Here is a 24,840-nt window from a genome sequence, read left to right on the forward strand (position 1 = left end):
AATTATTATCAATGATAAAAATAATTTTAAAAAGTCGTCGGGAAAAATGGCAGCAGTCAGCACAAAGAAAATCATGACTGATAAAAAAAAATTGTGATAATTTTATCCTGGTGAATTGTGGGCTGTAGCCTGTGGGCTGTGGCACACGGCGTAGCGTAGTGCGAACTTAAATAATATGTATGTATGTACAATGTTCCAAATTTAGCATATACCATCATGCAATGAGATTGAAGTACGTACGTCTTGTGAAATCAAATAGCAGTTAGCACTGGTGCGTCCAATATAATATGTATGAACTTTAATATTTATTCGGACAATGAGTCGAGTTTTTGTGTCACTATATTTTTATCCAAGTAAGTTACAGAAGCGTACTAAGAGTAACTCACCGTTTTGAACTCGGTGACCCGATGGGCTTCTACAAGTATGGCCCCGGCACTCACCTGCAAACACGCGATCAGTGCGCTAAATGCTCCTTAAATCTAAATCCCCACGGACATCGATAATAATTTAGTCAAAATCAATATTTCTATTCGAACGCTCATAGCTAGACGTACAATATCCATGAAATAAACGGTATGTATCACACAAGATTATGTTGGCGCTTTGACGCTCTGATTCCACTTAGACCGAAAGAGATATCTGTTTGTAGGTTGATAATTCACAAACGTGCATTGCCGAGAAACTATTTATGTCCGTCCGCCATCTTGTTGTTCAATGACGAATGTTTAGCCTCATATCTACGACATTTATTATGATAATGTGATCGCACTCGAAACAAAATGGTCGTAGAGCCTTGAAAATTCTACATCGAAAACAATGTAATGTAGGCAAGAGAGCAAAACAAAAATACTAGTTATTACTTACTCTGTAGATAGCCTGATAAATTAGTAAGTATAATGTATTAAGTCTTACAGAAACAAAAATCATTTGAATATCTATTGTAACATAACAACGTATAAAACCAATGCCCTGGCGCGGCTAAATGACGCGGCATTAGGACGAGAGAGGGGACACGAGAGGGGTGCGGGCGGAAGGACGGACGGAGGCGAGACACATAATGGAATTACATATCTACCACATCACTTACTTGGCCGAGACTACAGTATACGCGTATTATATATGCGATAAATAATATAAGCGCTAAGAGACAGCCGGCAAAGTGAGGACGCGAGTACGCGAACAAACGGCTCAGGTGGGCAGAGCGAACCCGTCGTATTATCTTACGTCATCGGTCATGTTCAACCAGTCGTTTATAAAAAATAATATCTAAATTCAATAACATTTTATTTGTTTAATAATTATTATATTTAAAAGTTTATTATGAATATGATTTTGGATTTAAGTTGCTGTTGACAAACATTAAGAATTACAAAATTCCCAACCATATTTTGTGATTCAGTGCTCAATAAAACTTAGGCGGCCATTTTCTTATGTACACGTAAGCATGAAATGGAGCGCTGACGTAGACCAATAATACATAGCAACGACTCTGCATTACCAACCGAGTACCGATAAACTCGACTAACAACCTATCCGAAGCCTGAACGCGTAGGGAAATACAGAACAAAAGAATCGATTTTACAATAAAGTCGTTTCAAATCAGACTCTCATTCAAGAAATCCTAACGTTGATGTTATTTAAATATAATAATTGAATATTGTTGAAGCTAACCTTGGCGCCCAAAAAGCGAGCCTCCAGGAGCTCCTGCTTGCGAGGGTCCAGCGCCGCCTGGAAGTGCTCCATCTTGACGCCAGCGCCTGCCAACAAAACATCTGTTAGGAGATGTTGGGACGGACCCAAGTCCATAAAAATTTATATTCCAGCCACTGGCTAGGCTATTCCCACTAGGTTGACTACACAAACAATACTTAATAGCGGATTCAAAATTAAGCATATAAAAGGTGCAAAGAATTCATAAAAAAATGTAATTTAAACGACAAAATTTTGAAATATTTATACAGGAAGTTTCTTATATGAGTAAGATTCCAAATTGTCACTGTTAATAACTTCTTATTAAAAGGTAACTTAATTTTTTAAGATTAACCTTTTTATTAGAACTTCAGCAAACTGTATTCATAGAAAGGTTAGAAATAAAGTTATTTACATAGTATCAAAACCCAATTAGCAATTTCTTTTTCGCTTGAGGTATTACGTTCTTGAGTTTTATGACTATGGCTTGATTTTCAATTTTGAATTTTAAGTTTGAATTAGGGACCACCCAAAAACGCAACGTTTTAAAATGTTTTTAATACTGACGCAGTCAAGAAAAATAATATAGATAATAAAAACTAATAAATTACTTTACGGCTTCGGCGATCAGGTAGAAAGTGGATCAATTTACAGACCTACTAGGATTATTCACAGGAAATACTTATAATACGTTTAGAAAAGGTTGACAATACCAAATCAGGTAAGATAATATAATATTTCAGGGTAGGTTCTCACATCAACTCGTCATCATCATGATTCATGAATAAAGTAATTTAAAGTTTTTTTTTAATACAGTACCAACGTCCTTTTAAATATTGTTTAAATTGTTACACGAGATTTTTGAAGAAAACGAGAACGCAATAGGGTTTTGCGCAGTATAACCTTCATTTGGGTTGGTAGAAGTCAGGTCATTTATACATATCGGTGTATATAAATGTAAGCTCAATGTACATATTGATCGCCTCCCCAGGCTGCTCGCCACTATGATCTCACCTCCATCCACTGACTCCCCCTGCCACCCCACACCTCATACCGCATGGTGCTAAGGCCTACAAATTCTATTTTATTTAAAGCTATTTTGCTGTCCTGTTAATTAGGATTATTAATACACATAGACAGTATTCGAATGAATTGAACTAAGTTTTAGATTTGGTAATTGCAATTCTTCTGGAAAAGTCAGTTTATGAGATTGATAGATTTGATTGAAAATGAGCAGCAGTCCTAATTGACAAAAATCATAGGTGCTAGGCTAGCGGGCCCGACGAATGTGAATCGCGGAAAAGCCAAATTCGGTAGTAAAGTATTCTTGTATTTTCTTATTTTTCACGTAATTTTATTATTTTTTCTTTCTTTAATCCTCCGATATTAACAAACACTGGAACTAAAAAAGAATTAGGGCCTCTTTCACCACTTTCTGATAAAGTGAATAGGCTATTCACAACTTTTTTGACAGATTCACCATACTTGACCTGTCAATTTAAGTGGTGAATAGCCTATTCGGCACTTATCAGGAAGTGGTGAAACAGGCCCTTAGTGAAATCGGTTCATTATGCTTCATTTAATATTATAGATAGGATTAAATAGATAAACTTTGGGGCCCGGAAAGAACATTGGACAGTTGTAACGCGAAAATATTTAGCTTTTAAAATGTAAGCGACGGTATGTGGAATTTGTTTTACTATGTTAGTTATATCAGTTTCAGCAAATAAAATAATTCAAGTTCGAATAATTCTCTAGTGTAAACGCGAGGTAAACTAATAGGCCAAATTGGGAAGATCCATGGATAGGGAGATCGCAAACGACACACTTTTTGTGTGAATGAGTCTGCGGCGCCCAATGTCCATACATTCGGCATGGCCGACTCCCATATTGTGATCACTGTATGATCCTATTCTATGTGCACCCTTGTGATTTATGTTCATAAATGACAAGGGTGCACATAGGATGACAAACTGCATTTTATTTTACTATACTAACAAAAATGCAGTCAAGTATATATTATTACTGGAAGTCCCGCGCGGCTTAGTACGCGTAAATTAGGAATTTCACAGAAACCGTACATTTTCGAATAAAAATAGCTATAAATACTCCTTTCACGTGGTCTACTCTATATAAGTGCCAAATATTGCTATAAAAATTGCTCCAGTAGTTCGTGAGATAAACCCTTTCTAATATTTTCCCCGTTTTTACCACATTTTCCTGAGTTTCTTCGATCGTATTAGTCTTAGCGTGATAATATAATATAATATAGCCTTACTCGATAAATGAGATATCTAACACTGAAATAAGTTTTTAAATCGGACCTGTAGTTCCTGAGATTAGCGCATTCAAGCAAACATACTCTTCAGGTTTATAATATTAAGTATAGATTTTTTTAAATTATCGCTCGACAAACTCGAGCCTCGATCTAAAAGACTATGAAAAGGCTCATAATCATGGGACGATGCATGGTATAATATTATGGTAGTGATGATGATGATGACGAATGTAATTTGCATAGTAGCATATGCTTTCCGTTCTTAAAACAACGCCGAAACTCCCAAACTTGTATCTATAAAGAATCAGGAGTTCTCTCAGCACCTTCCGAACCACGGTATACCAGGTATACCTCGGTGCAAAATCTTACTTGTTTGTAGCATACGCTTAGAATATTTCTCACAAAACCGAAGTCACCACATGTTTCCCCATACATTTTGAGGAGTTCCCTCGATTACTTATGGATCCTTCATCAGATCACCACTTCTGTGAATATACTACCAAATTGGGATGATACCCTACATACCCAAAGAAAAATTTTGAAAATCGGTTAACAAACGGCGGAGTAATCATTGAACATAAGAAAACGAACATAACACCTCCCCCATTTTAAAAGTCGGTTAAAATTATAGCCTATGTGTTATTCTGATGTATAAGCTATATTATTGTAAAGTTTCATTAAAATCCGTTCAGTAGTTTTTGCGTGAAAGAGTAACAAACATCCATACATCCACACATCTATACATCCACACATCCAAACAAACTTTCGCCTTTATAATATCAATAGGATTAGGTTAGGGAAAATTTTTCTTCGCATTTTATATAAAATTCAAAAGGTTTTTTTATAAAGTTTATTTATAATTGACTAAAGTATATTGGTGCCATTTCTTCGATAACTTTTTGCCATCTTGTTGGTAAGACATGATCCCATTGCTATAAAAATTTTGGGGCTTCTGATGAAAAAACTGCGACAAGTGGTTTTGGCAGTCCTCTAGTGATGTCAACCTGACACTGTCTAAGGAATTCTGCAGCGACCAAACCAGGTGGAAATCTGAAGATGCAAGGTCAGGACTATACGGCGGATGCATTAACACCTCCCAGCCAAACTCCCGTAATTTTTGCTGAGTGGCTAAAGATGTGTGAGGTCTAGCGTTATCATGGTGAAAAACCACACTCCTTCTATTGATTAATTCCGGCCGCTTTCTCTCAACTTCTTGCTTTAATCTCATCAGTTGTTCGCAGTATAGTTCAGAATCGATGGTCCTGCCTGGCGGTAACAGCTCATAACGAATAATGTCCTTCCAATCCTACCACACACACAGCACCACCTTGTTGCGAGTTAACCCGGGTTTCGCCACAGTCTGTGAAGATTGAAGCCTGACCGGCTTTAATTGACCACAATCTTTTTCGCACGTTCTTGTCGTACGTGATCCACTTTTCATCATCAGTTATCAGCTTCTTCAAAAATGGTTCGGTTTCATTACGTCGTAATAAAGAATCACAAATGAGTACACGGTTCATTAGGTTTCTTTCAGTTAGCTCATGAGGCACCCAAATATCGAGCTTTTTTGTGTACCTAGCTTTTTTCAAATGCGCCAAAACCTTTTTGTGGTCAATCCCCAGGTCTTCAGCTACACCGTAACTACTAAAGTACTAATATGCCGATCTTTTTGAAAAAGTGGACTTTTTCAAAAATGGCATCAGTTTTGTCCGTAACAGGGCGACCAGAGCGACGTGCATCTTTGATATCAAAATTTCCGGATTGAAGACGCATAAACGAAATTTGCGCTACTCTCACAGATACTGCATAAGGTCCATAAACATCACAAATTTTTTTCGCGGCTTGTGTTGCATTTTTACCTTTTTTATTATAACTTTTTAAAATGCATCGAATTTCTTCATTAGAATCACTCATTGTAACGATAAGAAAAACAAATGAAAATCTCACATTTACCTAATTTGAATTTGGAATTGTCTTCTGTAAAATTAAAACTTTTTAATGATACCAAAGTCAGCCAGATATAATTGGTAGCCCAAGAGATTTTATGACCAGTTCATACATACTATAATGCGAAAAGACTTTTTCCCCAACCTATTATAATTTACTATCGACCCGCCCCGGCGTCGCAGGGGTATAAAATATATAGCCACTGAAAAAATTATTAAAATCTATAGCCTATGATCCTTCACGTGATCTACTTCTTATCTATGGCAATTATATAACATAAAAATGTCTCCACTAGTTCGCGAGATAAGCCATTTAAATAATTTCCCTGTTTCTTCCACATTCTCCTATTAGTCTTAACTCTTAGCGTGATAAAATATAGCCTTCCTCGATAAATGGGCTATCTAACACCGAAATAATCATCAAAATCCGTTGCGTAGTTTTAAAGATAAAATGAAGAAAGGGACACGAGAGGAAAAAAGCGACTTTGACACTCAGACCGTAAGTTCTAACGAAATAACACTTATGATTATTTTTAGAGTCTTTTAAACAATCCACCCTCAGTATTTTAATACTTACGACTTTTAAGTCAAGTGATAGAATTCGAAACAAATGTATATTTTTAGCCACTGACGCAAAGGTGCAATAAGTTTGACGTGTACATAACCGTGTCTGACGCTACTAAACAGATCAAAATATTTTAATTACGAGAAGTTTTTATTCCATTTCAAATTTCGAATTGTTTATCATTTTCGTTTATTAAGAATAATGTTATTTATGTACTTATATTAAAGCTTAATAATTTTTTAAGTTTTACAATAACTTTCATACATGACCTCAAAATTTAATTGACCCAGACCTATTAGTCTATAGAAAAGAAATTGCTACTAATATATTATAAAAAACATTGAATGAGGATAATACATATTACATATTATAATAATTTATTATGATGTCACCAGAGTGGCAAACACAAAAAATCCAGGTATAGAAATTTATGACATCGCAAAATTTAAATTCTTTGTTTTAAATATCCTTGTTGTTATTCTAAAATGAGTTAGATGAACAAGAAATAAACATAATTATTAAGATTTCAGAAAGCTTTTAATTATATCGATTCATCGTCCATCGATATTATAGCAGTTAGTTAATGCACAGCAATGATTAAAACGATTATATTACTTATTACAACACTTACTTACTTGGAAGACTTCTTGTAATTTTTTGTATGCACATAATGAAAAAAATATTATATTGAAAAAGAAATTGAAAGACAAAAACTCAGCTACCCGAGATTCGAACCCCAGACCTTAAATGCAAAAGGGTTGACGCTACGTAACCGAGCTATGCGCACCTACCATCCTATGGCGAAATTACGCTTACTATCTTAGTGCGCGACAAATAAAAAAATAGCAAAGAACCCTAGAAGCACGACTTCCCAATAAATATATAATTTTAGTAAATAAAGTTTCTTTAGTAAATTAAATAATACTAAACAATTTACCATGCTGTCGCAGAAACAAAAGTCAAATGATTACAGAAAAGTATTTTGTAACCGACGTAGCTTACAGTGAAATCACTTTTATTATCATGTGTAGTAAAAGAGTAATAAAGTGGATGTTTGGGATAGCACGACGCGGTGCTCATAGAGACGACAGCAGCTGTTGTAGATGATAAGGTCGCCTCGACAGCGCAGAGCGCCTCGAGCCGTCAGTCGGGACACAACACAGTCAGAGTAGACACCCACCCTTGCAGCGGGAGTTACGGCGACCTCGCTCGTTCGGACGATCGCTCATCGCAAACGACTCCTTGAAATGCATCTTCCTACTCCGCTCCTCTCGCGATCCACATTCACGTGTAACATGAGAGCACAAGTACACAATCCACACAAATACTATTTTGAATATTGCTATTCGCAGCACAAAAGTTATAGAATTACGCACTAAATAATGTTGTATACGTATGTATATTTTATGTATACAGTACAATGTTTATTTAGGCCAGCGAGCGCGCGGCTTCAACTAAAACACGGTAGTATCGGTCGCGAACTGTGACAATCGGCCCCGGGCGTGGACTGGCGTGCGATGCGAACCGCCATCACCGCCTCCGCCTTCGCGAGACCGGACCTCGCGTCTCGGGGCGAGGATACGGGAATCGGCTTCGGCGCAATACCCGTCACGAAAATAATAGGAACAGTGAGTGCACCTCAGAGGCGCGACGCGACGCGGTCGGTGCGAGCGAGACGCGGATAAACACCAGACTGTTTACTTACGGTGTTCGAGAGCGGGGCGGCATGCGGGGTGAGAGGCGATTGCCTGCAATCCGCGAGCTGCAATTACTTGCTTGTACTCCACAATTTATCTAACATGGTCCACATATTCTATTTATTTACTGCAGACAATATTATGTAACTCGATACGATTGCCGAATCGTTCAATTTATAAAAATTATAGGTACTCAACAAAATGTTATTGGCGCTAGGCAAAAAGACCGAAGCTCCGTTTAAAATTTCAAATCATGTAAAATATACAGATGATCATCAAAGATTAATGTAACAACTCAAATACTTATAAAATAATCGAGAAAACATAAACACACCGAGTACCGGAGGTCACTTGAGACTTGAGAGTGAATAACAACAACATACTAATGATTAGGGCGTACTGAATACTCAGTGTAATGTTAAGCAGTTGGACGATCAATCGGTGAGCTGTGCATCGAGCGGTGGTGACTGCATTCCGACGCCCCAACCTCGTCCCGCGAGGCCTCTCCCCCCATCCTTCCGGCGCTAGCCACGTGACGCGCCGATTAGCCGTCGAGTGTGCCACCGCGACCAAAATAGAGCGCGCGCATACAATCTCGCATCTCGTTCTCCTTCACTAAACTCTCACGGCTCTCGCCTGTCGTCCTCTAACTTTTGCCGATTGTCGTAAAGGGTAAACTATCATCGACCTTTGTGCAGCTAATCCGAACAAGTTGCGGTATAATAAGATATTCTCTACATAATATTATGTTGTTTTAAAGAACTCCCGAGATAAAGTACGGTAGGTAATTTTTTGTATTTCTCTAGTATTTACTCGTACTAAAGAAACAAAATATATGCTATTATATGCTAATAAACTATAAATTATAATACATATACAGTAACCGTTTAGAATATCGATCGAACCAAAATTAATATAGGTTGGCTTGACAGAAATAAAATAGCGCGGAAATAATGGCACGCACCCAAACGGCAACAGTTCAACAGAGTTCCACGACACGGCTGTAAAACTCGATTGAGAGAGCTCCTGCACGCCACCTGCCATTGTACAATAATACTATACCTGACCCCAAAATACCCTTGAAGTCGCATTATGTGCCATCGATGATCCTTTTATGGTCGAAGCAAAATAGGACAACAGATCATTTGAAATGCGTTAACTTTTTTAAAATTATTTCTAAATAGTTTGGTCATTTACACAGGAATATTATATCGTTATAGTATAGAGTTATAGACTATAGATAATTCGAAATTAACAAAAATAATTAAAAATGCAAAAGACAAAACATACAAAGATGAAAGAAGGTTAATTTATACGTAAATCGTAATACGACAAATTTTGAAAAATATAGTATTTTTTTCTTTGAGTTTTTAAACAGTATTTAACAATCTGTTTTATTTATCATTCATTTATCAATTTAAAGTCACTTTTAGATTCATAGCATTATTAAAAATAACAAATACAAGCTTTAAATTATATTTATAGAGCCGGGTTTGCTGGCAAATCACAAGTCAACGAATTTAACAAGAAAAAGACGACAGGATCAATACAAGCTGCAAAATGTACACGTGATCGCGTCACTATATAACTCCCCCCTCCGCCGACCGCACCCCTAACACCCACAACATTTTCCTAGCCCTCGAGATCGACACTAACACTTTTTTCGTTTCCCGTCTCATTTATAAATAACACTTAAACCGCACGAACAATTCTCATGTAGCAAACCATGTTAGCTTTTATTTTGAACATATTATTTTAGACTAACCACGAATTACGTAACCGGTGAAGCGAAATACAGACGAGCTCGAATCTGAACAAGTCCAATAAACGCATTATTTTGCACAGTGCTAAACCGGTTTTCGTGAGCGAAAGCCAGTTCAAACACATCAAGGGAAAACATTTGAAAATTGCAGACTGCAATGCAGGAGCAGTGAGGCTGGCAGAGCTCGTGATAATATTTTAACATTATCAGACATTCTTTTTTCTCATTTGATAATTGATATGAGGATACACAAATGTCAAAATACTGTAGCAAGAGTCAAGACACTTTTTTTTTGATGCTGGGTGTAGACTGTAGAATATAGATAGAAAATATGCAACTCGTAACAGTAGCATGTTTAGTATTTAACGTATATTATAACAGTACAACTTCGTGTTGCATTCACCCATAGCAGCGCCCCGTTTTATATCTCGCTGTCTACTTTCTATGTCTAACATATTATCGAGGCTAGGTGCATAATGAACTAGTTAGCATTGATTGCCATTTGCCATGTACACAGTAAATACTTTGGTCAAAAATAATAATTCCAAATGCATTTGAAACTGCGATGATTTTTGTGAAGACTAGACTGAGGTTTCAATGTAATTTAAAACGCACTAAAAACTTGTACTCGTTTGATGGACAATTTTTATAAGAAGTTACTTTTTGATAACCTATAAGAACGTAAAACCGGTATCTCTGCCAACGCGACGCTTTAAAATTCATTACCACTTTAGTGTAGAATGGTGTAGATAAAGACAATGGTATTTACACGAGGAAGATAGTACGAGGCCGAGCAATGTATACCGTTCTGGCAATACATAGTCTGAGATGAGGTGAACATACCCTAGAATAAAAGGTGTTATTCGAACGACGACCTTCTTTGCTACATAGTCTACACTCTACATTAAGCATCTGAGCTTGTCGCAAAGGGCCTTACAGAATTGTGTTTGTCGCAAAAGGTTTTACTGAATTGTGTTCGCCACAAGATATTATGCCTTTTAAAGGCTTTCTAAAAGGCCTACGATAAAAGAAAGCAAGTAGTCAAGGAATTTCATAAATGTATATAATGCATAGTATAATTTAATGCAATTGTTTAAGGAGTAAATGCAGCGTCGCTATAGCAGCTTTCTAATGCCAAGTGGCCGTGGAGCGTATTTATACTTTTTCTTGACAATGTGGGAATGTGGTACACTCCGAGTGTACACCACGCCGACGAATAGAATTGGTGGAAACAACGAAACGCACCGATGTATTTGCAACGAATGCAGCGAAATGAACGGTTCATTGACCTCGAGCTAGCTGGGTTTCACTTGCAGTCATAGAACAGTGTCAGACCTACTTCGCCATGCACTACTATTATGAAACAATTTGCTAAAGAATAAAGATACTTCTTTTTAGCTCAGAAAACCTTTAATTTCATTTCACAGTTTACGTAGGTTTTGCAATTTTCAGTTGTGAAGCTAGGGTTTATTAACGTTTGTCTTGTGTAATACAGAATATTTGATATAATACTAATAGACAATTCGATTGGACACAGTTTTCACAATAATAACATTCTAGTGCAAAAATTAAAAAAAATGACGCGTTCGCCTACTTAAGTACATTCGTATTACGTACATACTACATACAATTACATAAATGATTGCCTCCCCTAACAGAGTGTTACTGCGTCAAGGCCAAGGGGTGCGCATGTGCGATATTACTTTGATGACAAACAATAAAGATTTCTGTGTGGCTTAAAAACATTATAACTTTATCAGTATCACAGAATATATATTAGTAGTACCAAACTTTATATAAAAATGTAATAAAAAAATCCAATTTTATGTCCTTGATACGGCGATTTGCGCAGTATAACAGCAAGGCAACTACGCACTCAAATTACGTCAGGTACTAAAACTTTGCCGGTTGAATAAAGCTCTATCAATAATAAAGAAAACCGCCCCGTCTTCAACTGAGACTTGAGAGTAAACGAACAAAAAAATCCATTCGGCGCAGATGTATAAAACAATTCTATCTCAAGAAGGATGAAATTGGGACGAGGCGTGTGACTGTCGGTCTCGCCATCGATCCCTGCCTTATGTACATTACATACTACCTCGGCCCTCGCGCTCTATGTAAAGATTCAACCGCGATGCGTCAACTGATGCACATGCACCGCATCACAGAGTAAACAAGGCCCGTGTACATAAGAGCTCGCTTTAAGACTTGAATTCCTAGGACTTCTCAACTCCATTGTGTTCCGTAAACAGCGCTACTATTCAGTGCGAAGTAGCTGCGAAATAAATTATACAAGTGATTCGGGGCCTTCGTTTAGAACAGCCCATAAGGTATAAAGAGGGGCGGTGTGGGACCCAGAAAAAAAATGGGGGCGTAGGCTTGGGAGGTGATTTGTAATTTCGTTTCATCTGGATGCATTTTAAATTAAGACAATGGAGGGGGCACTAAAACAATTTGTTCTGAAAGTGGGCAGTGGACAAAACAAGTTTGGGAATCCCTGGTTTAGGTAGTCTTTAATCAATAACCGCTCTCACGTTTTTATAATCTCAGAAATTGGAATATTTTCATTCGATAGTCGATACGTCGCCATGTTGGGTTTCTTGTTTTGAAGCTGACCTTGAAATGGTGACCTTTTAAATCGACTCGAGTCAAAGAGGGGACCACATTTTGTGAAATGTTTTTGTAGCTTTTTTGAAATGAACCGGTATAACATACTATTTACGCAATGAGAAAGAGTGTGTAGTATAAATTGAATAAAAGTTGTTTATATTATAAGTAAATTACTTATTTAAAAATAATATTCATTAAAATTTCAAAGATCATAAAGACTTTATATTTTTTAGGGTTCCGTACCCAAAGGGTAAAAACGGGATCCTATTACTAAGACTTCGTTGTCTGTGTCTGTCCGTCTGTCTGTATCTCAAAGTTATGGGTTATAGTTAAGGCTAACTTAACTTTAAACTTAACTTTGACCACGGAATTTGACAGATGTCTGTTGCGTTTTTTTTTTGTTAAAGCGTGAATGTAAAAGTTTGTAAAAGAGTGAATGAGGTTGAGGGTATAAAAATAATTATCCGTGAAAATCGACAGGAAATATTATATTATAGTTAAAGTAAGTTGGTGCAACCCACCCGAAATTTTTTTCGTGAAAATTTACTATGGCTCAGTTTTTTTATAACAATAAATATTTTTCCTGTCGATTTTACGGATAATTCATTTTTAGGGTTCCGTACCCAAAGGGTACGTACGTGTGTGTGTCCGTCTGTCTGTCTCCAGGCTGTAACTCAAGAACCACTATAGCTAGACTTCTGAAATTTTCACAGATTGTGCATATAAGTCGTAGGGAAAAGAGGATATCAGGGATTTAACGAAATCCCTAGGGAAATCACGAAATCCCGGTAGATGCCGAATATTCTTGTTTAAATTACGTCTTCTTACTAAAAATATCTAGTGACTAGCTGTTGCCCGCGACTTCGTCCGCGTGGACTTTAGTTTATAGTTGTTCCCGTACATCGATTGAGTCGTTTACGCGCAAATCAGAAAAGTATATTGTGTGGAGACCGCACATTTTTCCGGGACAAAAACATTCTTTGTCCCAGATTCAAATTAGTATCTCCAATCTCCATGCCAAATTTCATCAAAATAGATTAAATTATAAATAGTTAAGACGAGAATCATAAAAGTTTATTGTGCGGGAACCGTATATTATCCGGAATATAAAGTATCCCTTCCCGAGACTGAAAGTATTGCCATACCAAATTTCATCAAAATAGATTGAATAGTTTAGGCGATAATCATAAAAGTTTATTGTGCGGGAACCGTACATTTTCCGGGACAAAATTAATATTCTTTGTACTTTCCCGAGACTCAAAGTATCTCTATACAAAATTCCATCAAAATAGATTGAATAGTTTACGCGCAAATCATAAAAGTATATTGTGCAGTAACCGTATATTTTTCCGGGACAAAATGTATCCTATGTTCTTTTTCGGGACTCAAAGTATCCTTATACCAAATTTCAGCAAAATGGGTCCAGACGTTTACGCGTGATGTCGTGACCACTCGAAATATAACGTTCCGCGCAGTTTCGCCCGCGTAAATTAGATATTTCACAGACAAATTAGTCCACAAATAGTCTATGATCCTTCACGTGGTCTACTTCTTACCTGTGCCAAATAATAGACAAATTGCTCCAGTAGTTAGTGAGATAAGCCCTTTCAAATAATTTCCCCCGTTTTTTTCCAAATGTTTCCTCTATTTCTTCGCTCCTATTAGTCTTAACGTGATAAAATATAGCCTATAGCCTTGCTCGATAAATGGGCTAACACTGAAAGAATTTTTCAAATCGGACCAGTACTTCCTGAGATTAGCGCGTTCAAATAAGCCATTTCAAATACCAAATTTTTCCAAAAAAAATTCCAACTTTCATCTATTTCTTCGCTCCTATTAGTCTTAGCGCAATAAAATATAACCTATAGCCTTCCTCGATAAATAGGCTATCTAACGCTGAAAGAATTTTTCAAATCGGACCAGTAGTTCCTGAGATTAACGCATTCAATTTCAAATAAGCCCTTTCAAATAATTTCTACCCGTTTTTTCCACACTTTCCTCTATTTCTTCGCTCCTATTAATATTAGCGTGATAAAGTATAGCCTATAGCCTCCCTCGATAAATGGGCTATCTAACACTGAAAGAATTTTTTTAAATCGAACCAGTAGTTCCTGAGGTTAGCGCGTTCAAACAAACAATCTCAAACTCTTCCCAATTATAATATTAAAGTATAGATATTTCATTTCACTAAACTAAATCTAGTGAAATGTCAGAAAAGCAGATACCCCCAAATAAAAATCGAGCCACGCATGTCTCTCGCTCGCTCTAGTACCCACACGGGCACTAGTAGGAGTGAAACAAATGCGTCGCTCGAGCTGGTGCGATTCATCTTGCTATAGCGGTTCTTAAGATACAGCCTGGAGACAGACAGACGAAGAGACAGTTGTGCCCTTTGGGTACGGAACCGCAAAAACTAGGATAATCGAAGATCTGGAGTACCTGTGTTTTCTGATCAGGGTGACCTTGATTATAAAACTCGAGAGCCTACCCAAACTATTAGAGATCGACATGCCACCTTTACAAAAAATATTCAACTTGGTGGGCCGCTTCATTTGACGTCAAAAATCAAAGTATCTGATGAAGAACCCTCAGCTGGTTTCAACTGTATGATTCAGAAATATGGTGATGCCCCCTCAGATCTGCTATAGTTGCATTACACGATTGATAATAATAATAATAACTCCCACACCGGTTTCGGTGACGATGGCCGGTTTCATTGAAACCAGACCAGTTAAGCAGGAGTAATTTTATAGTGCCCAAGTGTGTGCGCAGTACACAAGAGCAATATCTCTATTCTTTACTCGCATAATCCAGTGGGACGGAAGACTGGCGACTGGCGCGAGATCAGGCGCAGGACCGACTTTTTACATGCTAATCCGACGTATGGATCATCTAACATCTTACTTGTCAGAGTAAGATGTTAGATGATCCTATCAAAGTACCCGTGTGGGTACTAAAGCGAGCGAGAGAAATGCATGGCTCGATTTTTATAAATCGGCGGTATCCGCTTTTCTGACATTTCAATAGATTTAGTTTTGTGAAATGACATATTATTACTAGATTTTTTTAGTAAGAAGACGTAATAAACAAGAATATTCGGCATCTGCCGGGATTTCGTGATATCCCTAGGGATTTCGTGAAATCCCTGATATCCTCATTTCCCTGCGACATATTATATATCTGTTGTTTTTTTTTCTGCTATTTTTTGCTCGATATTAATAAAGGCAACACATAGGCACTTGAAATATTCACGAAATACTCCGTTGTATTTGTAGTTTTGTATTAATAATTAATAATAAAATTTAAATAAATTAAATAATTAATAAATTAAATTTTCCCATACACAAAACACAATTTTCAGCCTATTTTTGCTCTATTGTGGTACGGAACCCTTCGTGCGCGAGTCTAACTCGCACTTGGCCGATCTTTATACTCTCAACCCCATTAACTGTAGCTTTAGCAAAAAGATAAACGCAAGAGACATCTGTCAAATTCCGTGGTCAAAGTAACTTTAAGGTTAAAGTAAAGTTGGCCTTAACTATAACCATAATTTTGACCATAACTGTAACAGCTATAACCACGCCCACATGACATTATTTGAGCAGTCAATTATCATGTAAGTCTTTTTGACGTTAACAAGTTGGAATTTTTAATTCGCGCGGCGTGAGGTAGAGGCATGGATCAATAGACTAGAACAATCTGGAATACTATTATTGATTCTAGTGACGTATTATGTTGTGACGCCTGTGAGTTGTGACGTCGATATTTCTATTCCACGATTAGTGGAGGAAGTGAAGGTTTTTACCTCCGACTTCGTTGAACCTCCATCGATTTTTACAAAAATTGGTAGGTAGGTGGACCTAAGAAACAAAAGTGACATACTGCCAACTTGCGCTTTGCCCTGGGGGTGGTATGCCAACTCTTCTCGGGGGTGAATTTTTTTTAAATAAAATTAACCCCAGGAATCAATAGACACAAATTCTAAGCAACATTTGTAATATAAAGTTTTTGGAATAAATCAATACTTTTGGAGTTGTTAAAGATCAAAGATTTATATGTTTTTGCGTGAGAAAAATACATGTCTTAAAGCGGTTTTTTAGGGTTACGTACCCAAAGGGTAAAAACGGAACCCTATTACTAAGACTTCAATGTCTGTCCGTCTGTCTGTCTGTGTGTCTCCAGGCTGTAACTCAAAAACCGCTATAGCTAGATTTCTGAAATTTTCACAGATTGTGTACATATCTGTTGCCGCTATAACAACAAATACTATTTAAGGGGGGTCCCATACAACAAACGAGATTTTTTTGCTATGTTTTGCTCGATATCAATAACTGCAACACATAGGCACTTGAAATATTCACGAAATACTTAGTTATATTTTTACTTTAATAATCAATTTCACTCTTATCAAAAAATTATATCATAAATATTAAACAAACTGTTTATGTCATGTAAATAAACGATTTTAAAGCTCAGAAATACAAAAAATGTTTTTTTTTTTCAACTAAAGGGATTGTTGCTAAAAGGATTGAAAATTAATTATACAATTCGGGTATGTTATTCGAATATTCGAATACTCGTTTTATTCGAATATTCGACAATTTTATTATTCGAATATTCGCCAAATAATTTTTCGAATAATTCGAATAGTAAAAGTATTTTTTATTTTTGTTTAAAATGCTATCAATCATAAAATTAACATGGAATAAGAACATGATTAAGTTTATTTCAGAAAAATAATATTATTTATGAATATTTTACATCTTCAATGATAATATTATAATATATATAAGGGTGCTTTCACAAAAATAGGGCAACTTTTGAAGGTATTTTGTTTTCATCATATTTGTTATTAAATTCCCTGTTAGTGTACATGATAGGTGATCAATTAATTGTGTCTTATCTAAAATAATAAAATCGGCTAAGACTCGCGCATGAAGGGTTTAAAGTTGTCAGTCCCTAGAGGCGTAAATCAGAAAAACTCTAAAAATTTCCTAAATTAAGGCATAAAGTGACTGGCCTTTATTTATTAAAAGGGCCAGTCACTTTATGCCTTAATTTAGGAAATTTTTAGAGTTTTGCTGATTTACGCCTCTAGGGACTGACAACTTTAAACCCTTCATGCGCGAGTCTTAGCCTATTTTATTATTTTTTAGGACTACGTCGGGTCGAAACTTCTTATAGGATGTATAAAGAGTGGAACTGTATCACAAAAGTATATATTTTTCAACATTTGGGCCAGACTAAAGCTGTTTGTTTGACTGCTCTTGATGAGTTTCAGCTTTTAATATAATATTTTCAATTATTGTTTTTCTTCAGTCTATTATATTTTTTCAGTTGAGAAGGCTGCAACAATATATGTATTTCGTTAAAGTACTGATGTTTTCATACTAAACGTCAGTCCGAGCGCCTTTAGAAGCTAGGGCCTGATGGTCTAGGGACTGATTATTTAGAATAAAATTGAACTCAAAATTCTGTTGCAAATAACATTATAAATTCTAATATCATATTGCGAACAATGCCGACGTATTACTTATAAAATATATTGATTAATTCATAAGAATTTAATATCAATAAACAACAAAATTACTTATCTAGGGATTGAACAAGTGACTGGAATTACCACGTGGTGGCCCACAAACTTTCATTTTTGCACTGATTTATAAAATGACCGCCGCAGAGCGAGTGTTGTCAGAGAATAACTTTATATAATGCTCTTAAATTCACCAACAATATTCAACGCACATTCTAATGAAATTTTAAAATTAAGTGGCTGGCGAATAAAGTTGAGGACATTAAACTCATTCGAGAAAAAATAATTATTGTTTATTTTAACTACAAAATACACACATAATTAGCTGCGAGTACTTAAACATTTTAAAAATTATTAATAAATATAAGAATAAACATAGTACTTTTTTAAATATGGATTCCTAGATGCAAAATTTCGGAGAACGGACATGCCTACGGCCTGACATTTGGGACATATAAAACAGATTTTAAATATCTAGTATAATGTTACTTTTAACATAATTTGGGGGATAAATTAAACAAACTATTATTTAGCAATTGTGGTAGTAAATAATTAGTATTGATTTTAACTGAAATGTGCTGCGGAAACGAAGTTTCCCTATTTTTGTGAAACCACACATAAATCTGTTTTTAGTCTAACTAATGAGTATACGACCATTCATCGTCGCCGTTGACCATGTTTTAGAAACGTCTAATAAATTCATTTGCATGTTTTTAGGCAAAATAACGATTTTGCTTAAAGACATGAAAATGAAGATATTATAAACTCCTTTCAGTCATGGATTTCAGTATCGTCAGTAATGGTCGCTCACGATCTGTATCTATTGACTTCTTTCAAGCATAATCACATGAGAATAGTAAAAGGTGCTACGATCGAAAACGGTTTACACTTTACAGCCTTTCTTTTATTGCCCAGCTGTAACCTTAAAATATACATATTTAAAGTGTTTAACAATAAAAATTAACTATGTCATTCACAAAGATTTATGTTGATAAAAGTAAAAATTAGAATTGCTTACTTCGTAGTATTAACAAAATAGGTTGTACATGGTTGTACGAAGTTTTTCAAAAATTTATAATTATTCGAATAATATTCGAATTATTCGAAAACTTTTGTAAAATATTCGAATAGTAAATTTGTCGAATAATAACATTCCCTATATACAATGTGTCCCGACACCGGGGTCCGATCCTTTAATGTCATGATCTATGGCATATTTTATCAACAAATTGGCTCTCAAATTTTTTCTCTCTCTCTCACGGTTGTAAAATGGCAGCCATTTTAGTTTTTCTCGGGCTTTCACACTAATCTGACCAGTACTTCTCATGTAAATATCCTATGAAGATAAAAAACCGGCCAAGTGCGAGTTGGACTCGCCCATGAAGGGTTCCGCAGCAGCAATAAGGTTTATTTTTATGAAATTAAAAGGGTTTTGATTTATTTTTATGTTTCAGTTTATTTAATGAAAGTTTATTTAAGGTTTACCATTTATGACGTATAAAAAAAACTACTTGATAGATTTCGTTCAAACCAATTTTAGTTGGTAGTTTTTATAGTAATGTACATCATATATTATTTTTAGACTTATCATGCACCAACTTTAGAAGTTAGAGGCCCCCCCTCTAACTTCTAAAGTTGGTGCATGACAAGTGCACGACACACATTTTACCACTTTGGAAGAGTCTCTCTCGCAAACTGTTGAAGTTAGAAAAAAATTATATGAGAAACTTCAATATGATTTTTTAAGACCTATCCATAGATACCCCACACGTATAGGTTAGATAAAAAAAAATGTGTTTCAGTTGTACCTATGGGGACCCCTCAAATTTTTAATAATTATAATAATAATAATTTTTTTATTTATTTCAAATCGTATACATTGAAAAGCTTATAAATAAGGCATATTTAATTTCAATACGAGATCAGTGATTTTAGCGTTGGGAGCTGTACTAGTGAAAACTGTGACACAGCTCCCAATTTACAACACAGCTCCAATTTTTCCATTTGTGTATGCGGTTCACAGACTACATCAACTTACCAAGTTTCAATAGTATAGCTCTTATAGTTTCGGAGAAAAGTGGCTGTGACATACGGACGGACAGACAGACAGACAGACAGACAGACATGACGAATCTATAAGGGTTCCGTTTTTTGCCATTTGGCTACGGAACCCTAAAAAGGTCTCATTTGATAGCTAAACTTATAGACTACGCTTACACAGGCAACATGTTATAAATTTCGTGGAATCAAACATAGAAAAACCAAAGTTTAAGAAAAAAAAGTGTATTTTTTAATTAATGGCTTTTTGTGAAAAATCTAGCGCATTAAACTGGTTCTTGTTTGTTCTAAAAAGATAGAGAAAGTTTTCATCTTAAATAAATTCTTTACTTCAATGCTCTAAGTCAGATAGTTTAGAAGTTATAACGATTTTCCTATGAAGTATTATAGGTCAGATTAGTATGAAGTCAGAGAAATTTTTTTTTTCAAAAGTTGGAAAAAAAAATTTTAAACTCATGATTCATGGCATATTTTAGTGACAAATTGGCTTTGAAATATTTTTTTTCTCCAACTTAAAAAAAAATTCTCTGGCTTCATACTAATCTGACCTATACTTACTTCATAAGAAAATCGATATAACTTCTAAACTATCTGATTTAAAGCATTGAAGTAAAGAATTTATTTAAGATGAAAACCTCCGCTATCTTTTTAAAATAAAAAAGAACCAGTTTAATGCGCTCGATTTTTAAATCTGCATTTTTTTAATTTTTAACAAAAGGGGTGGATTTCACCCCTAAAATAAAAAAGCGCAATACGAGCGTATGTCACTTTTAAAGTAGAGCGTTTAACGTATTTAATCCCAAATTTTCATCCCAATCGATGGAGGTTCAACGAAATCGGAGGTTGCAACTTATTTTTGCCTTCATTTACTGTACTAGATATTTTTTAAACGACCGTAGCCTTAAATCGCCTCACTAATTAATTTTGCCGTTCGTGTCCAAAGCAGGGCAAAGCCATCTCCTTTTTCCATCCACGCCACTCTATACTCCTTTTTGATTTGGTCGCCCTTTTTGACAGTGCCTCCTGCCTAACTATAATACATACATATTTGAAAAATCTTCAATTAAGTATCTTTTTTATTAATATTTGTAAGAAATGTTGAAGTAACTTTACTTTGCACGCGAGCTCTGAGGAATTGTAAATTATAAAAAAAAACGCCACAATTATTAAAATTGTAAATTATAATAATTGTGGCGACTGGCGGAGAACAAAGAGTATAATATTGCAATAGCTGTTGATCTAAGGGCCTGGAGTCTAGACAAGTGACAAGCAATTATCGTAAACGCCAACAAAAATCAAAATGGGATTTGACAATAGTATTCGCTAGCGAAGTGATGACTTAATATGTCAAATCGCATACAATTTATTGACGTACTTACGATAATCGCTTGCCACTTGTCTAGTAGGGCAGGGGCTCAGAAGTTGGCGGTTGCGGCACGCCGCACGAGCCTTCTCGGAGCTTGCTCGTGGAGGATACATGCACTGATTAAACTAAATAACTTTAATCTACATACCTGGATAGAGTATTTTTTCAGTCATGCCGACCAATCGACAGGATAGGCCATTGAAATCTGGAAAAAAAGACAGGAGTTAGAGCAAATTACACCACAATCATATAATAGAAATATGTTCAAAATATTCTCAATTTTCATAATTTATAATCATACTAAGGCAAAAGTTGTGTGTGTTTCTTATTTTTTTCAGGCAAAAAAACTTCATATAAAATACACAGTACTGACACAGAATATATATTAGTAGTACCAAGTACTGAGTACTCCCGTAGGATAATGTACTTAGTAGCTTGTGCCAGATAGTTTATGAATTATGATAACAATAAACGATTCCGATTTAGATGAAATTCATCTTTTCTATTGAGACCAAACTTATGGCATCCTTTAACTTTTATACATTGTACAACCGTTCGAATAACATCGTTTTGTTACGGTTCCCAGACAATATACTTTTATGGTTTGCTCGTAAGCTATTCAATCGATGTACGGGAACCACTAAAAACTAAAGTCCACACGGACGAAGTCGCGGGCAACAGCTAGTAATTAATAATTATTATTATTGAATGAAGAGTTTGACATAAAATTCGGAAGTGCTGTACTTATATGAGATTATCATTTCCATTCGCTATAAAAGCAACTAACCATAGTTTACGTAGTAGGTACAATGCAATGCAATGGCATCAGATGACGTGCTCCTTTTCCAAGGCGATTTGTAGATTATTTTTTTTGCCTCTGGTAACAAGTCACATCTTCATCATGGGCTTGCGCATGGATGTTTAAGACATAGTAATAGTAAGTTATCTTTATACAAAGGCACCGCGCGCGGCTTGTATGTGTGCGCCATAGTATCAATGCGTCGCGCGTCGCCACGTACGGCACACATCAAAATCTCGGCGAGTTTTAGAGGCTGGTACTCGCTGAGATTTTGTTGTGTGCTGTGTGGCGACTGGCGACGCATTGATACTATAGGGTGTCACAGACAGAGCAGGTAATGTATATAAACGTACATTACATCCCGATTCCCGGGATGTACAGCTTTACATTATATTAATGTATCACACACACAACAGGTAGGTAATGTAATGTACCTTTCCCTACATTTCAATGCAAAACGCCTCGCTTGACGCACATTTCAGCTGCTAAAGTGTTATACAGGCTGTTCTTATTTTTAATGTTGTAATAATATGGATTTTCGAGTTACTTGCTATTAGATTTACTAGATAGTTCATCAGAGGATGATTCGGATTGTAATTTTGATGCGCGCATTGTTACACATTGTGTCAAAAACAGATCGATGTGGATTGAAGATATTTGATTAACGAATGTCCTGAGTTTGAATCGCATCCTAAATAGATTTTATTGCAGTAAATATTTTTCACACATTTGCGGCTAACGTTAATCATAATATTAATACGCGAACAAAAAACTTTGTAACCCTTTTTACGAAAAATGGGGAAACGTAGGTGCATGAAATTTTGCACAGTTATAGTTTATATGGTGAAGGAGTGCATCGAATTAATATTATTTTGAAATTATGCTTTTATCATACATTTTTTTAACAAATAAAACATTACACACACTACAACACACACACATGAGAAATGATAGATTTTTGAGTAACACGCCTATACATACGAATTATACTCTTTTATTTGTGGTTGAAGTCTGTTGACAACAAGTTGACAAATTGAAAATGGATTATAGTTTTTTTATTGAATCTAAGATACTATTAGACAATGCTTACACGGCCAGTCTGAGATTTACTACTAGAGAGACTACTACCTATATTTTTTACAAAATATAGGTAGTAGTCAGCGTTGCCAGATTTTTTTTGTGCCAAGTCGGGACTTTGGAAATTTTTGAGTGAAAAAGCGGGATTCTTCGGCCAAAAGCGGGACAAAGTAAAAAAAGGTATAAAAATCAAAAGTTTTTTTGAGTTTTTATCTTTTTATTTGCATTAAAATAACGTTTACGTGACAATAGATATCTAAAGTAGCCAAATAAAATCCACCCCTCTACCTCCCACACTTTTATCTTCATTACGCGCCTTTCTTTCTCAGTACGCTGCACGTACGTTCGGGCTTTCCCCGAAAAGCGGGACTGAGCCTGAAAAATGAATGGATAGGTATTTAAGCGTTTTTAGAAATTCTACCCCCAAGGGGGTGAAATTGGGGTTGAAAGTTTGAATGAATCTCCGTTATTTCTTGAGTTAGAAACATGAAATTTTATGTTTGGGTTACTTTGTCCCGCTTTTGACCGAAGAATCCCGCTTTTTCACTCAAAAAGTTCCAAAGTCCCGACTTGGCACAAAAAAAATCTGACAACGCTGACTACTACCTATATTTTGTGAAAAATATAGGTAGTAGTCTCTCTAGTAGTAAATCTCAGACTGGCCGTGTAAGCATTGTCTAATAGTATCTTAGATTCAATAAAAAAACTATAATCCATTTTCAATTTGTCAACTTGTTGTCAACAGACTTCAACCACAAATAAAAGAGTATAATTCGTATGTATAGGCGTGTTACTCAAAAATCTATCATTTCTCATGTGTGTGTGGAATGTTTTATTTGTTAAAAAAATGTATGATAAAAGCATAATTTCAAAATAATATTAATTCGATGCACTCCTTCACCATATAAACTACTAGCTGTTGCCCGCGACTTCGTCCGCGTGGACTTCAGTTTATAGCGCGCGATGTTAACAAAATTGGTGTCAAAAGCTTTTATAAAAAAACCCTGGTACCGTACCCCTTAAATCAAAACAGCTGTGCAGTGTGCACATAATATTTCATTTTTTTTAATTAAACTTTATATTTTATGCCAAATTTTAAAGCTTATTTAGCCCCCCGATTACACAACTTTACCCATAAACTATTTATCATTGATAGGTTTAAGGTTACGTCACTGTATATAATATAAAGTACTGACTTATTATATAACGTAAATAAGAAATAACAATCGAAAAAAAAATCGAAACTCGAATATATGATGATACCACCTCTTATAGAAAGATGTTGGGTAAACGTTAGCGCGATGTAAGAGACGCACGGCGCCATCTAGTATGAATTTTTGGAACTAACTTTATTTGAACAAATTTTCGTATTTTCACCCCCTTACAACCCTTTTTTCCAGTAAAAAAGTAGCCTATGTCCTTTCTCAGGCTTTAGACTATCTGTATACAAAATTTCATTA

General features: G+C 35.6%; 1 protein-coding gene across 6 annotated transcripts in view; it reads right to left on the reverse strand.

The window, feature by feature from the left end:
- The window catches only part of LOC121731809 (serine/threonine-protein kinase tousled-like 2), a 58,156-nt gene that overhangs the window by 25,399 nt on the left and 7,917 nt on the right, over positions 1–24,840 (reverse strand). Inside the window, exons 2-4 of one of the 6 annotated variants that reach the window (XM_042121465.1) lie at positions 21,653–21,709; positions 1,672–1,757; positions 387–440 (exon numbers count right to left, since the gene is read on the reverse strand). In XM_042121465.1, coding sequence (XP_041977399.1) covers positions 387–440; positions 1,672–1,757; positions 21,653–21,677 — 165 coding nt within the window. In that variant the 5' untranslated portion in view covers positions 21,678–21,709. Of the gene's footprint in view, positions 1–386; positions 441–1,671; positions 1,758–7,658; positions 7,828–21,652; positions 21,710–24,840 lie in introns of those variants that run through there. The other 5 variants (XM_042121464.1, XM_042121467.1, XM_042121466.1 and 2 more) reach the window with 5 other exon arrangements.

The sequence above is a fragment of the Aricia agestis genome, chromosome 11 (genome assembly GCF_905147365.1).
Source record: "Aricia agestis chromosome 11, ilAriAges1.1, whole genome shotgun sequence".
In the NCBI taxonomy this organism is placed as follows: Eukaryota; Metazoa; Arthropoda; class Insecta; order Lepidoptera; family Lycaenidae; genus Aricia; species Aricia agestis.